General features: G+C 36.0%; 1 protein-coding gene across 2 annotated transcripts in view; it reads left to right on the top strand.

Annotated features, from left to right (window-relative positions):
• The window catches only part of vps8 (VPS8 subunit of CORVET complex), an 89,935-nt gene that overhangs the window by 15,254 nt on the left and 61,353 nt on the right, over positions 1-13,328 (top strand). For both annotated transcript variants that reach the window (XM_043237951.1, XM_043237958.1), the window contains 2 exons: positions 291-380; positions 1,196-1,242. In XM_043237951.1, coding sequence (XP_043093886.1) covers positions 291-380; positions 1,196-1,242 — 137 coding nt within the window. The remainder of the gene's footprint in view (positions 1-290; positions 381-1,195; positions 1,243-13,328) is intronic.

Here is a 13,328-nt window from a genome sequence, read left to right on the forward strand (position 1 = left end):
AAGAGTAGAATAGGATGGCAGCTTCAAACCATCAAATGGCCAGCACTGTCTCCAGAGTTAAACCTGGTTGAGCTGGTTTGAGTTTTAAAATCCATTGATTAAAAATATTTGAGCTGAACCCAAGGACCTTATTGGAATCCCATGTCTTTATACTGTCAATTAATTAGTTTCTTATTGAGGCATTATTTGGTTTTCCTGTATGACAGATTTCTAAAGGAATGCATCTCTAGCGTTATGATGGCTCAATTTACTTGTTTTGCAAATAACTGACACATTTTCTCTTTTTACAGATGGTGGAAATTCTGTTACAGTATGTGGATCGCTCTCTAAAAAAATGTCCAGAGCAAGGAAAAATCCAGGTGATGGAGCAGCACTTTCAGGTAATTGGTCACCAACAGAATCCCTCTCAAACGGTGTTATCATTTACCCTTTTTTATTATTATTTAAAGGGGTAGATATTATTTAAGGCTGAGCTGAGGATGTTATAGAGGCTTTTTAGAGAGGTGAGAGTGAGGAGAGCGGACTGAGAGAGCGATGCAGACAGTCTCCTTTATGTCAGTCTTTAGGCCCGCGGCATCCATTTTTAAACCGCATCTCATCGTAAGGCGGAAACCACATACAATAATGGCCCACTAATGTCATCTCTACCCTGCCTCTGGGTCTCGCTTGCTCTCAGATTTCTTTTTGCCATTAGGAAGCACTCTGTCATCACAAAAATAAGGCACTCACCATGGCCAAATAGCAGATTTAGCTCTATATATCTAGGGCAATGTGGAATGTTATGCTGCTCTGCCTGTCTGTCAGACACACTTTCAAAGACAGTTTTAACACGAGAAAAATGTGCATATTTAATTACTTCACCCATATTCGTCGGAATGTGGAAATTATGGCTGGGATATATCAGATAGATGAGATTCACAAGATTATATATTTGATTATTTGATAATTATTTGATGCTGATTTGTTGATTCTATAAAGCTGCATTCTAGTTCTGTAGAAATCTGTTAAGATTCCAAGTTCCACAAACACAGATTTTTTTTTTTCTCATTTTCTAGTTTAGTTTGGTAGCCCTTATGTTATTAATACATTTTATTATTATAAATGAATGAATTCTTACTATCTTTTTTCTTTTATCTTCCATTCCTTCAAACCCCATCTTTTTTTGCTCCTGCTTGTTCCGTCTTCTCCACTGCAGGACATGGTTCCTGTCATGGTGGATTACTGTCTCCTTTTGCAGAGAACGTGAGTGCATACACACCTCTTTCACCGCATACATTCAGTACACACACTATATAAAATGCTGTTGTATGTGTGCACTTGAGCCTGTTCTTTTTCTGGGAATCATCCCACAGTTTGCAAAACAAGCCTGAAGCATTAATTAAATGTTCTGGTTTCAGTATAATTAAAGCATTACATCATTTACAGCTGAAAATCATTTCAGACCCTCAGTAAAAAAAGAAAACCGATAAATTAATAAAATAAATAAATAAATAAATAGCATTAAAAAGTTTGGGGTTGGTGGGATTTTGGTAGGCTGGTTTTGTTTGATCAAAATTATAAGTAATTTTAATTCAAAATACTATAAATAATATTTAAAATAACGACTTATTGTCTGTTGTAATATATTACAAAATGTAATTTATTCATGTCATGTCAAAGCTGAATTTTGTAGTGGCTATTACACCTGTCACATGATCCTTCAGAAATTCTAATATTCTAATATTCTGTTTTGATGTTCTAGAATCAATCAATGTTGAAAACAGCTGATTAATAATGTATTAATCCTTGCTAAAATAGTAATTATAATAAAATTGTGAAAAAATTATTCTCACTGACCCCAATCTTATTTTTATTTTAATTTTATAGTGACTGCATAATACAGCTGTATCAAATTTTTCAACTTCACTTATAGAGGCTAAGCTGCTTTGAATTATAGTATTAATGACTAGGGTACTTTTCTCTATGTTGTCCTGACAGGGCTATTCATTCGTTAAAACTAATTGCACAAAGTACAGTTATAAAGTTGGAAATTTGTGTGCTTCCTTTTTTTTTTTTGAAAAAAATAAAAAATAGTGGTTTGTGACGAGATACATTTGCTTCATATGATGAACAGATTTAGTTCAGGCCTTTATTTACAAGTCAAATGAATGGAATGAGTGCCTTTGCAAGTAACTTTATTTTATCTGAACGTCAGTCTTTTTAAAAGTGTGACACAAAACCTCTTATAGACAAAAAATGTAAAGGGTAACACTTAACAGTAAGGATTTACTAATGCAATCATAAATTTATTAATGCATTTGTTAACATTAGTTAATGCACTGTGAACTAACAATAAATAATTGTATTTTTATTAACTAATGTTAACAAAGATTAGTATATTTTATAATAAATGTATTGTTCATATTTAGTTAATATATTATAGAATGTTAACAAATAACACCTTTTTGTAAAGTGTTACCGTTTAAAGTTTATTTAAAAAATTTTCACAGACTGCTTTGTGTGAAAGAAGTGATAGAAATACTATAGAAATGTTCATCCTTTACAAGTGTAGTTTTTTTTGTTTTTGTTTTTAGGTTTATGGTTTGGAATACACTCTGTGTTGAATTATTAGGCAAGTTGAAATTCTGGTCATATTTTTTTTTTCCCAAGAAAATTTTACCAATCCCAAACCACATCAATCTTAATAACTACTATTGACTTAGTATTTAATTATTATATAAGCAATAATTGATAATTGATGATTGTCTATGATTTTCTATTCAGGTGTCTAAATTATTAGGCAGCTTTTCTTTTACAGATAAAATGAGCCAAAAAAGCGATTGAAAAAATTATTAAGTGTTCATGAAGTTAGGAATGACCGTTGAGCAGCGAAATGCTCATTGGTTCAGCAAAATAAAATAAAAAAACAGTTGGAGAAGAAAAGACTGCAAGAATTAGGTGAGAAACCACCAGGAAGCAAGTCTCCAGCTCCATTATTTTCCAGAACTGCAACCTTCCTGGATCCTCCACGAGTACAGTGTGTCAGGTTCTCATACATTAAAGATTTTTTCTAGGCTTTATGGACGGATAAGTTTTAGGTTACTCTTGAAGAACCAGCATCACATCCTTTTGTACCACCGTTTGAAGAATTTATCTTCTAGATTCTAGCAGTTGAGGAGCTCATCTTTAGTCCATCCCTTATACTAAGAAGTCCATCTTGCAGAGATTGACTACTATGAGCTCCTAAAAAGTACTGCCAAAGTATTGCAATTACAGTAATATATTGCTTTTTGCTCTAATGCATTACCAATATAATTTTGGTAATGTTATACTCGTTACAATCTCAGTAGCGCGTGTAACATTTTAACCCGAAAATAATGTTCTCAATTTACCTATAAATATTAAGATGCATTTCTAGGCCTAACTGGATTTGAAATGTAATTTTAGCAGCCCCTGAACAGGGTCATAGAAAGGCCTGAGCGGTTGAAAATACACTACAAAGCTAATTCAAAGACGTGGATGGAGCATGAACACCTAAAATGATTCAGTGAGCCTTTCTGCTTCGTTTCCGAAGGCATCCATCGAATTAATCTTAACAAATCCATGGATGACTGAATAACTTCCTTATTAAGACAGGAATTTGCCACTACCTGTTTTTTCTTAATTTACACAATAACTATTATCTTTAATAATAACTTAATCTTAAATTGATGTGCATGTTATTTATTTAAATAACTTTTTTAATTAAACGGAACATTATGTTTTTAGATTTTTTTTTTTAAATCACTTAACAGGCCTAATTAGGCCTTTTTCCTAATAATTCGGCACAAAGTGTATAATTGTTTGGTTAATTATGTTTTGTTTCCAACTTGAACGCATGGTGTTCATATGTGACATCCATTGAAGTTCCCCAAGTGCTCCTGCTGCAGGGCATATGAGAGGGAAAAAATGATCACACCTGCAGGGAGTGAAAGAAAATCAATCTTTTCATAGCTCTTGGGACATACATGTTGCATAGAACAGCTCTACATCTTTTGCTCTGCTACTGTCAGATATATTTTGCTTTGTGTGTGTGGAAGTGCTAATGAGAACCTGAAGATGGTGAGTGTGTGTGTGTGTGTGTGTGTGTGTGCATGTATGTGCTTGGTTGTTTGTGTTTACTGATTAGCAGGTGAGAGTGTATTGCACAGTGTTAAGGCACAGTGGTTAGCATGTTTCTTCGTTTTTTACACTTGCAGAAATAACCCAGCAGAGCTTGTTAACTTGTCGAAGAAGTGTGATGAAGAGCAGATCTCTGCAGTTCAATTAACATGGATAAAACTCCCTATCGTGTTAGCTCCACCCCCTGAGCACAATTTCAGCGGCAGCTCTCAGATCAGCGGGATGCAGCAACGCTGATCACCCTTCCCTTAACCTCCAGCTGTTACTATATTAATCTTACCACTTTATTCAGCCACACAGAATTTGTAGTAGTTTTGCCAAAGGCTAATATAATCCTGTTAATCGTATTGAGCAACACTTATTCTGAGGAGGTACGGTGATGGTATATTGTGGTAATAGAACACTTATTCTGAGGAGCTCAATGGAATTGTGATGGTATATTGTGGTAGGATCTTGATTTTTATATAGTGGAACAGTGCTTTGATCTGTACCACGCTGAATAGTATGCTGAATGGAATTGCTTTGGAATGGTCAACTAGTCATCCCACAACCTGACTATTAAAGTAGTGTGGCTCCTAAAGCCCCAGTATAGAGACAGGGATACTAACTACACTGTCAAAGAGCACCATCTTTTGGATGATACATTAAATCGAGGTCCTAACTCTTTGTTGTCATTAAAAATCCCATGGCACTTCTTGTAAAGAGTATGGGTGTAAGCCGGTATTCTAGCCATATTCTCTCCACTGGCCCTTGTCAATCATGGCCTACCAAAAATCCCCATCCACTTGATTGGCTGTATCTCTCGCTCCTCTCCACCTGTGGCTGGTGTGTGGTCAGCACACTGGCGCAGTTGTCCTGTGGCTGCTCTCGTATCATCCAAGTGGATGCTTCACACTGGTGGTGGTTGAGGAGAGATTTCCCCCCACATAACTGTGAAGCGCTTTGGGTGTATGGCAATACACAGTAAAGCGCTATATAAATGCCTCATTCATTAATTAATGAACCAGATGCTGTTGCATTATGGGATGAGGAAGTGTTTGTTGACAGGTTAGCATCACATGGAGATGCGGAGCCTCCTAAAAATTTGGTCTGATGACCATATCAAGTCACAACTTTCTAAAACTCGCAAGAACTGCTCTGTCTTCTTCTCATCGTTTAGTAAACGGCTCAAGGAAAGGGTTAACGGATCTGTGGAACAGTGCCAGATTAAGGCAAAGAAATTTTAGTCAGAAGGAGCTTGCCAGTCGAAAAGCAGTTTAGGGAATGCGTTCAAATATGCATTTGGCAACAAGTGAAGTGGGTCTTGTCACGTGACTGCATTTTAGTTAGTTTCAGCAGGTCCACACCAGAGCAAAACAGTGTGGTGTGAAAAGGAAACAGTACGGCTGAAAAAAGCTGCAGCGTATTATTTTTTGACTTTGGAACTGAACCACAGGTGTGAAAGCACCCTTAAATACCTATATCCTAAGTCCTGTGAATAATCCTGTTGAAAAGCTGCACTTAATATCTTCAGCAGTGGGTCTCAGGCTTTTTTCACTCAAAGATCCTCCGTTGTCCAGCAGAATATTCATGTCCCCTCGCAGTATATAAAAGTATTTTCATTATGTCCTGCAGTTATGAGTTTTTCAAATCTTTGTTTTATTAACAGACATGCCTTAATAAATGTATTAACTACTTTTTAATCTAGAGCCACTTTATTTGGGCTTTCTAGATTAGAGATAAAGGAAGGCTTAGGAATTACAATTATTTTAATACACAGTCCCTCTGTTTTGAGGGGCTCAAATGCAAGTGGACAAATAAATATAATCATAAATACTTAAAATATATTTTGTTGAGAATCCTTTGCATGCAATGAGTCTCATAAGTCTGGGACTCATGGACATTAACATAAGAGACTGGGTTTCCTCCTTTGTGATGCTTTGACAGGCCCTTACCACAGCTGACTTCAGTTATGGTTTGTTTGCCTTTAGTTTTGTCTTCAGCAAATGAAATGCCTGTTCAGTCGAGTCGGAATCAGGAGATTGACTTGGCCATTGCAGAATATTTCACTTTTTTTTTTTTTTTACTACAAAAACAGGTGGGCTGCTTTTGCTGTATGTTCTGGGTCATTGTCTATTTGTACTATGAAGCACTGTACAGTCAACTTTGCTCTATTTGGCTGAATCTGGGCAGAGAGCATATGCTTATACACTTCAGAATTCCTCCGTCTGCTTCTGTCTTCTGTCATATCATCAATAAACAGCAGTCAGCGCCACTGGAAGTCATGTACACTCATGCCATCTCACTTCTCCACCATGTTTAACAGATGATGTTCTATGCTTTGGATGATGAGCTGTTCCAAACTTTCTCCATACTTTTTTCATCCTGTCATTCTGGTACAGGTTGAGCTTACTCAGACATGCAAAGAATTATTTTTGTCTGACTTGTTTTAGATGTTTTTGTAATAGTCTAATCTGGCCTTATTTGCACCTTCTGGTGAAAGCCCAATTTCTCTTTGACTTTTCTTTTTTCTTGAAAGGGATCATTCACATGTGTGGCGGAGCTCAACAGTGTGTTTTACTTTTCTCAGAATATACCAAACTGTTGATTTGGCCACTCCTAATGTTCCTGCTGTCTCTGATGGATTTGTTTTGTTTTTGTTATTGAAGCCTAACATTGATCTGTTTCACATGTATGGAGAGATCCTTTGAGCTCATGATGGTTCACAGCAACAGCTTCCAAATGCAAATGCCACACTTAGAATCAACTCCAGACCTTTTAGCTGCTTAAGTGACATAACAATAACAAAAAAATACCCCAGGACTATCTATAAAACAGCTTTTAAGTCAATTGTCCAATTGCTTATGGTCCTTTGGAACATATTAATGGAACATATTAATGCTCCAATTTTGATGCATTGAGAATAACTCAAAATCTTCACTTTAAGTCCAAATTCATTATATAACTGTAACTTTTGGACAGCAGCTAAACATTTTTAAATCGCGTCTGTGTCCACAAATACACAGCATGCATAATTATTAATAACATAACTGGAAGATAAATTCTTCAAACCGTGGTACAAGTTATTGAGATGCTGGTCCTTCAGAAGTCTCTTTCAACTTATTTGTCCATAAAGCCGTAGTAGTAAAAAATCATGGAATTACCATAGTACTTATTCAAGTACTTAGTCGAAACGAATTAACGTCTAACGATAAAGCTTTTCCTGTTTTGTAAGAAATGATTACTGAATTCACAACATCTTTGGAAACATAGTTCATAAATAATATATATTTTTTCTCTTTCCGCACTTCTCGTCTTATTGTCATGGTGTTTTCATTGCCTGCAGCTCATGGAGATCTTGGAATAATACACACATATATCCTGCATATACACGCACAAACACACAAAGATAAACTGGCATCTCAATATCCTTGGGCCAAACTCTCAGACATCTCATTACTGCCCTGCACTTTCTCTCATGCTGATTATCATCTCCATCTGTTCTCTCTCTCTCTCTAGCAATGTGTCATTGTTAGTCAGTGTCAGCAGATAACCTCATCTCCCCTCCGATTCAGAACCAGTGTCCTAAAGCTTTGCCCCAAAGTATGTTATTGGAGTGCAGCTGTAGCAGTTTTCCCTCTCTGCTGAAAGCCTTCAGATTCACTCCAGGTTTTCCATTTCCACTCGCTTCTTCTCTCGCTCTGCGTGTTGCGAGTTTAGTACTGTTAAAAATATTCTTGGTCCAAGTCACTTGGCAGCATTTCTGGCATAAACACAATATCATTTTATCTTGTAGCTTGTCATATCACTTGTATATTTTTGCTCTTTTGTTGGCTTTGATTGCTTCTGTTGTCATCATTTGTAAGTTGCTTTGGATGAAAGCATCTGCTAAATGTAAATGTTTTCAAAGATCACCATTGTGAAGAAACATAATACATTCTAAAGTTATATCTAACTTTATATCTACTATATATATTCTACACTAGGTTTAAACAATGCTCATTTGGAATTAAGAGGCCCATAGTGTTCTAAGAAAATATCCTTTCACCATTGCACCACTCCTACTTGCCTGAACTGTTAATACAAGGCAGTTCCAATCCATTCTTTCATGTCGTTCACGCCACGTTCTGACCCTAACATCCAAACGTTGCAGCAGAGATCGAGACTCCCGAGACTCGTGGCTGCCAACTGGAAATCTGATTGGTTAATCCATCATTTTCCCTGCCATTGATTTTAAGGTACAGAAGCCTGCACTGCTGATTCTGAAGGCCTTAGGCAGATTTCTTTGACCCTGGCAAAGCGATTGCTGAAATATGATTGGATAAAAGCTCTCCTCTAAACAAACACTACTAGATGCAGCTCAACCAAGAGAAAAGTCGTTAAACAAAGAGGATGGATTATTGTAGATCGTTTAATACACATTCATAAAAAAAATAAAGTAAAACTAAGTCAGAGTTTCTGATAACGTTCAGACCAGCAGAGAAGGCTTTGTCCCCAACGTAGATGAATTAAATTGCTGCCGTGTTATTGGCGGATATTTGCATTACCGAGCCAGTGATCCGGTGCACCTAATGAAGTGGCCGGTAAATTTATTTGTGCATTAAATTATAGTTGTCATCCATCATAAAAAGTGTTCCACATGATTAGCGTAACAATATTCTATATCTTACGTCATTCTCCGCTCTCTCTTGATTGTGTAAACAACGGACAGTGGGAGCTACGGTTTATGTTTAAGTTTTTTAATATGGATATTATTCTTAAACAAACACATCACTTCACTTCAGAAAGCCTTTATTTACCCAGCCATGGAGCACTTTTCATGATGGATGGATGCACTTCGTTGGATTTCAAAATCTCAACACCCATTCACTGGCATTTTAAAACTTGGAAGAGCCAGGACATTAATTTTAATATAACTCTAATTGCTATCATCCGAAAGGAAGAAGTCATAAAGTCTAGGATGACTTTAGGGTGAGAAAATCATGGGGTAATTTTAATTTTAGCAAAAGATTCCCTTTCAGCATCTTTCAAACCTGCGGTAAGCACCATAGAAATCTAAAATTGGGGGTTACACGACATTTAAAGTACTGCACTTGAATACTGGTACTGAAAAAAATATGAAGCCAAAAATGTAAATGGTGCAACATCATCATCAGCATCTCTGCATAACCTTTTGATTTTTCTAGCCAGTGTGACGTGTCATGTAACTCCCAGGGAATACATAAACAGATTTTTTTTTTTTTTTTTTTTTTTTTTTTTAAGGTTCACCTTGACATGCAATGCCGGTTCCTTTTAATAAAAGTGAGTGTGTGTCAAATGCATATGGGTAAATTTAAATGTAAAGTGTGCAGTGAGGCAGATAAGTGATGGCTGTGGTGGATAATGTGAAAGAATTTGCTCGCTCCTCTCAACTCTGAAAAGCAGCGCTGTAGAAGCAAAACGTACACAAGCAAAGTGAAAATGGGTTACCTGCAGACCGAACGTCAGAAATCTGCAATAAAGACGTGCCGCTTCAAAAAGACCTTCAGCATGCAAAGCATCTGCCCTTTGCTCATTCCCAATTATACAAGCACTTTAAAGAGCTGCAGATGACATAAACATTAACATAAATGCATGATCTTTATAAATTTGAAGATTTGTAGTTTATTCTGGGTTATATTTTATCAAGCTTTTTATATTTGTAGAAATGAAAAAAAAAATCTATGACAAACTGTTATTTATATTTCAGACGGGCAGAAAATGAAATGCCCCTCACCTTTCTCCTCATATTCTGGGAGCATTATTTTCTGTCCTTGCCACAAGCCAATTTCCTGGCTGTGTAATTTAGTTTCTTGTTGTGTTATCAATGCCAGGAAAGGTCAGCAGCTGTCGTTATCAGACCTGCCTCACACTTTCAACCTCCACTCTTCTTTGCCTCTCCTCTCTTGTTATCATCACACATATCATCCTGTCATTTCTTGTTATTATGTTGTGTATGACTAGACACTCCATGGTAATCCATCTCAAAACATTTGAAGTAAATATAGCTGTTAGCTGGTTGGTGTTATCCATCAGGCGTATAAAAATACCATGCAGAAGTAAATGTAATGGACTTTACAGTTTAATAATATACTCATAATATTAAATCTTTTATAATAATATTAATTACTTGGATTTATATAGCTTTTTTTTGGGGGCACTCAAAGCGAATTAAGGGGGATATCGCCTCAAAGACTTTTTTTACAGCGTACCAACAGAAAAGACTAAAGATGACTAAATTTGCTCTAAAAAGGCATGAACAGTTATTTTTGCGACTCACCATTTAAGAGTTTTCCTTTTGATCTGTACATTTATGGTAGAGAGTATTGTTAGATTTAGGTATTTGTGGCATTATTTAAAGCCCAAAACAGCATGTCTTACAGCAGGTGATGATTTGCGCTGCTCTTAATAGACTGTGTTGGTTTCAGGGGACGGGGAAACAGCCAATTCTGTCCACGGCACTTTTTTGACCTATCACCAGTATTACCGCCCATGTTCTCTGATTTGAGTGAACTAAAATTCAGCCAATCACAAGGGGAATCATTTCTTTAGCGCCTGTGCCATGAGCTTTTATTATGTCTTTAATTCGTTCAATTCTTTTGCTATATATATATATATATATATATATATATATATAGCAGTCTGGGGTAAAATGCACCCCAGAAAAGGAGCAAAGGCCAACTACATCCTTATTTCAAACAAAGTATGTGTTATGTCGCGATGACACTAATGAACGCATTCAGATTTTCGTGTTATTATTTAACCTACCGTAACGTCACGTCTCTAATGGAAAAATACAGGCTATCATTTGCACCCTCAAGTTCCAGATGTTTAAATAGTTGTGTCTCTCTCACCAAATATTGTCCAGCCCTAACAAACCACACATCAATGGAAAGCTTATTTATGCAGCTTTTTTGATGATATATAAAAATTTCATCCTCATCACTGGCTTTGTGGTCCAGGGTCACAAATGCTCTCCTACTTGTTGCTTTGGATGAAAGCGTCTGCAAAAATGAGGCATAACTGATTATTGGCTTCTGCTGTCTTGTGTTCTTTATTTGCACAGATTTTTCCCCTCCTATCTGCGCTTTTTGGAATTGCGCTCAAACTCTATTTCTATTTGTAAGGTTCAAACTATTCTTTTCTAATGATTTGGCGTTTTACTGTCTCGGACGTCATTATTAACATCGACGCACGCACAAAGGGAAAGGTTATTCAGGGAAATGTCTCATTTATGTGCATGTTGAATGGTTTCTGCTTTTGTCCTCATATACACCGTTGACTCATGTCTGAGTTAGAGATGAGTTTAATGGTGCTGTGTCTCTAGATGTGAGGCGCACTGACAGCTGTGACACTTTGTGTCAGTGGTTACAGTGAGTAGGTGCATTCACTGATGTCGTGTTTAAAAAGCCCTGCTGTTCACAGAATGCCAGAGTCTCTCATCATAATTCTGTAAATGTGTGTCTGTGTGTGTTGACACTGATGTGTGTATGTATTTTGGGGCTCTCAAACACCCATGCCCTTCAGGGAAATGTGTTCTGTCATACTGGGACAAACTGTGATCCTCTTTAGAAAAACACTGTCTCTCTGGGTGGATGTAAAGCAGTTTAGTACAGGGTTGCCGTGGTCATAGCAAACCTGGAAAATATCAGGGAGTTTGGAAATTGTGATGTGTTAATCGCTGTAGTTAAATAAACATTTAATAATTATGTTAATGAATTAGATTTTATAAAAAAATAAAAAATAATTACAAGTCATGGAAATGCGTATGAATAATAATAATTATTCTTATTATCATTATTGTTGTTATTATTATTATTAGAATGATCAATTATCTATTTATGATTAAATGGTTTTAAATAAGAACATTTTTTACTTCTGTGCTAAAAAATCATCATAATTCGGTAACATTGACATAATAAATTGTCTTTTACTGAATTGTAAGATTATATATATATATATACAGTATATATAATGTAACATTATTGGCAGTCAGATTATGAATTGATGTCCAGATATTCCTGCCAAAACAAGTTCTATTTTACCACATTTAAGGCCCAACTGAGGTGCAAAGCAAAAAGAATAGACGCACACAAAGCTCACACAGTTCAAGTGCTCATATTTACATTAAACGTCTGCCTATATCATGCTAATACGTGAATAAAAATGGTTAAAAGCCAGATGTTTTCAACACAGCTTTGGTTTGCTGTCACTTCAGACTGACTGTGTTAGCTAAGGTAATTGGGTTATTAGTTGATAAATAGTTCTTAGCATATTTCATGATCTTGAGAAGCTGTGATAAACTAAAGAATAAACTATAAACTAAAGAAGTTGCTGTAACACTACTGTCATTGTACTGAATGTTTCCCAGCTATATTTTAATGCCCAACTAAGTGAAAAATCACGATCAAGACATTTACTATAATGTCAAATTCTTCACGATTTACTGATGAACAGTTTCTGAAACTCATCCCACCTTTCTATCGTCTCCCACCTTTGCAAAGTGTCCGTTCACTCTATAGGCATCGGTAACCACGTTCCAGAGCACATTTTTTTGTAATGATGGAGCCTTTGGCTCTGATGGGGAAGTGGTAGTTGTATTTGCTTATTGCTTGTTTTACCTCATTGATCATGGCGACCCTAGTTCTGAACAAGAGTTCTGTGTGCGCGAAGGGCATCATTTAGTGTCTGTGTTACCATAGCTACAGTACAAGAAGCTGTCAGAAAAATTGATTGGCTTCACAATCTGTAATTGACATGTTTCCTATTTCGACATCTAAAAATATGTCAAAAAGCTATTGTTTTATTTTTCTGTAGTTTCTCAGAAAACGGATGTCTGCGTGTGCTATAGGAACAAGATTTGAGTTCTCAAATTCACGTCAATAAATTAACTTAAGCCAAATCTACTGTTATTATTATTTATATGTCTAATTTATTAATTGTTAGTTTGATCATGCTATATAAATTTCATGAATAAATTATTAACAATGATTACATTTAACTACATTTAAACTCAAGATTTTCATCAGTTGATCAAAAGGTTTAAGACCATAGCCTTAAAATGTTAACATTTTTGCAAACATATATTTTTCATACCATTGTTCTTCAGGTAGTAACACAGTTATTACTATGTTTTTTAAAAGATCCTGAGAGTTATGGGTTAAAAAGTCAAGTGGTAGACGCCCCAAAAA

Source organism: Puntigrus tetrazona, chromosome 1, assembly GCF_018831695.1.
Source record: "Puntigrus tetrazona isolate hp1 chromosome 1, ASM1883169v1, whole genome shotgun sequence".
Classification (NCBI taxonomy): Eukaryota; Metazoa; Chordata; class Actinopteri; order Cypriniformes; family Cyprinidae; genus Puntigrus; species Puntigrus tetrazona.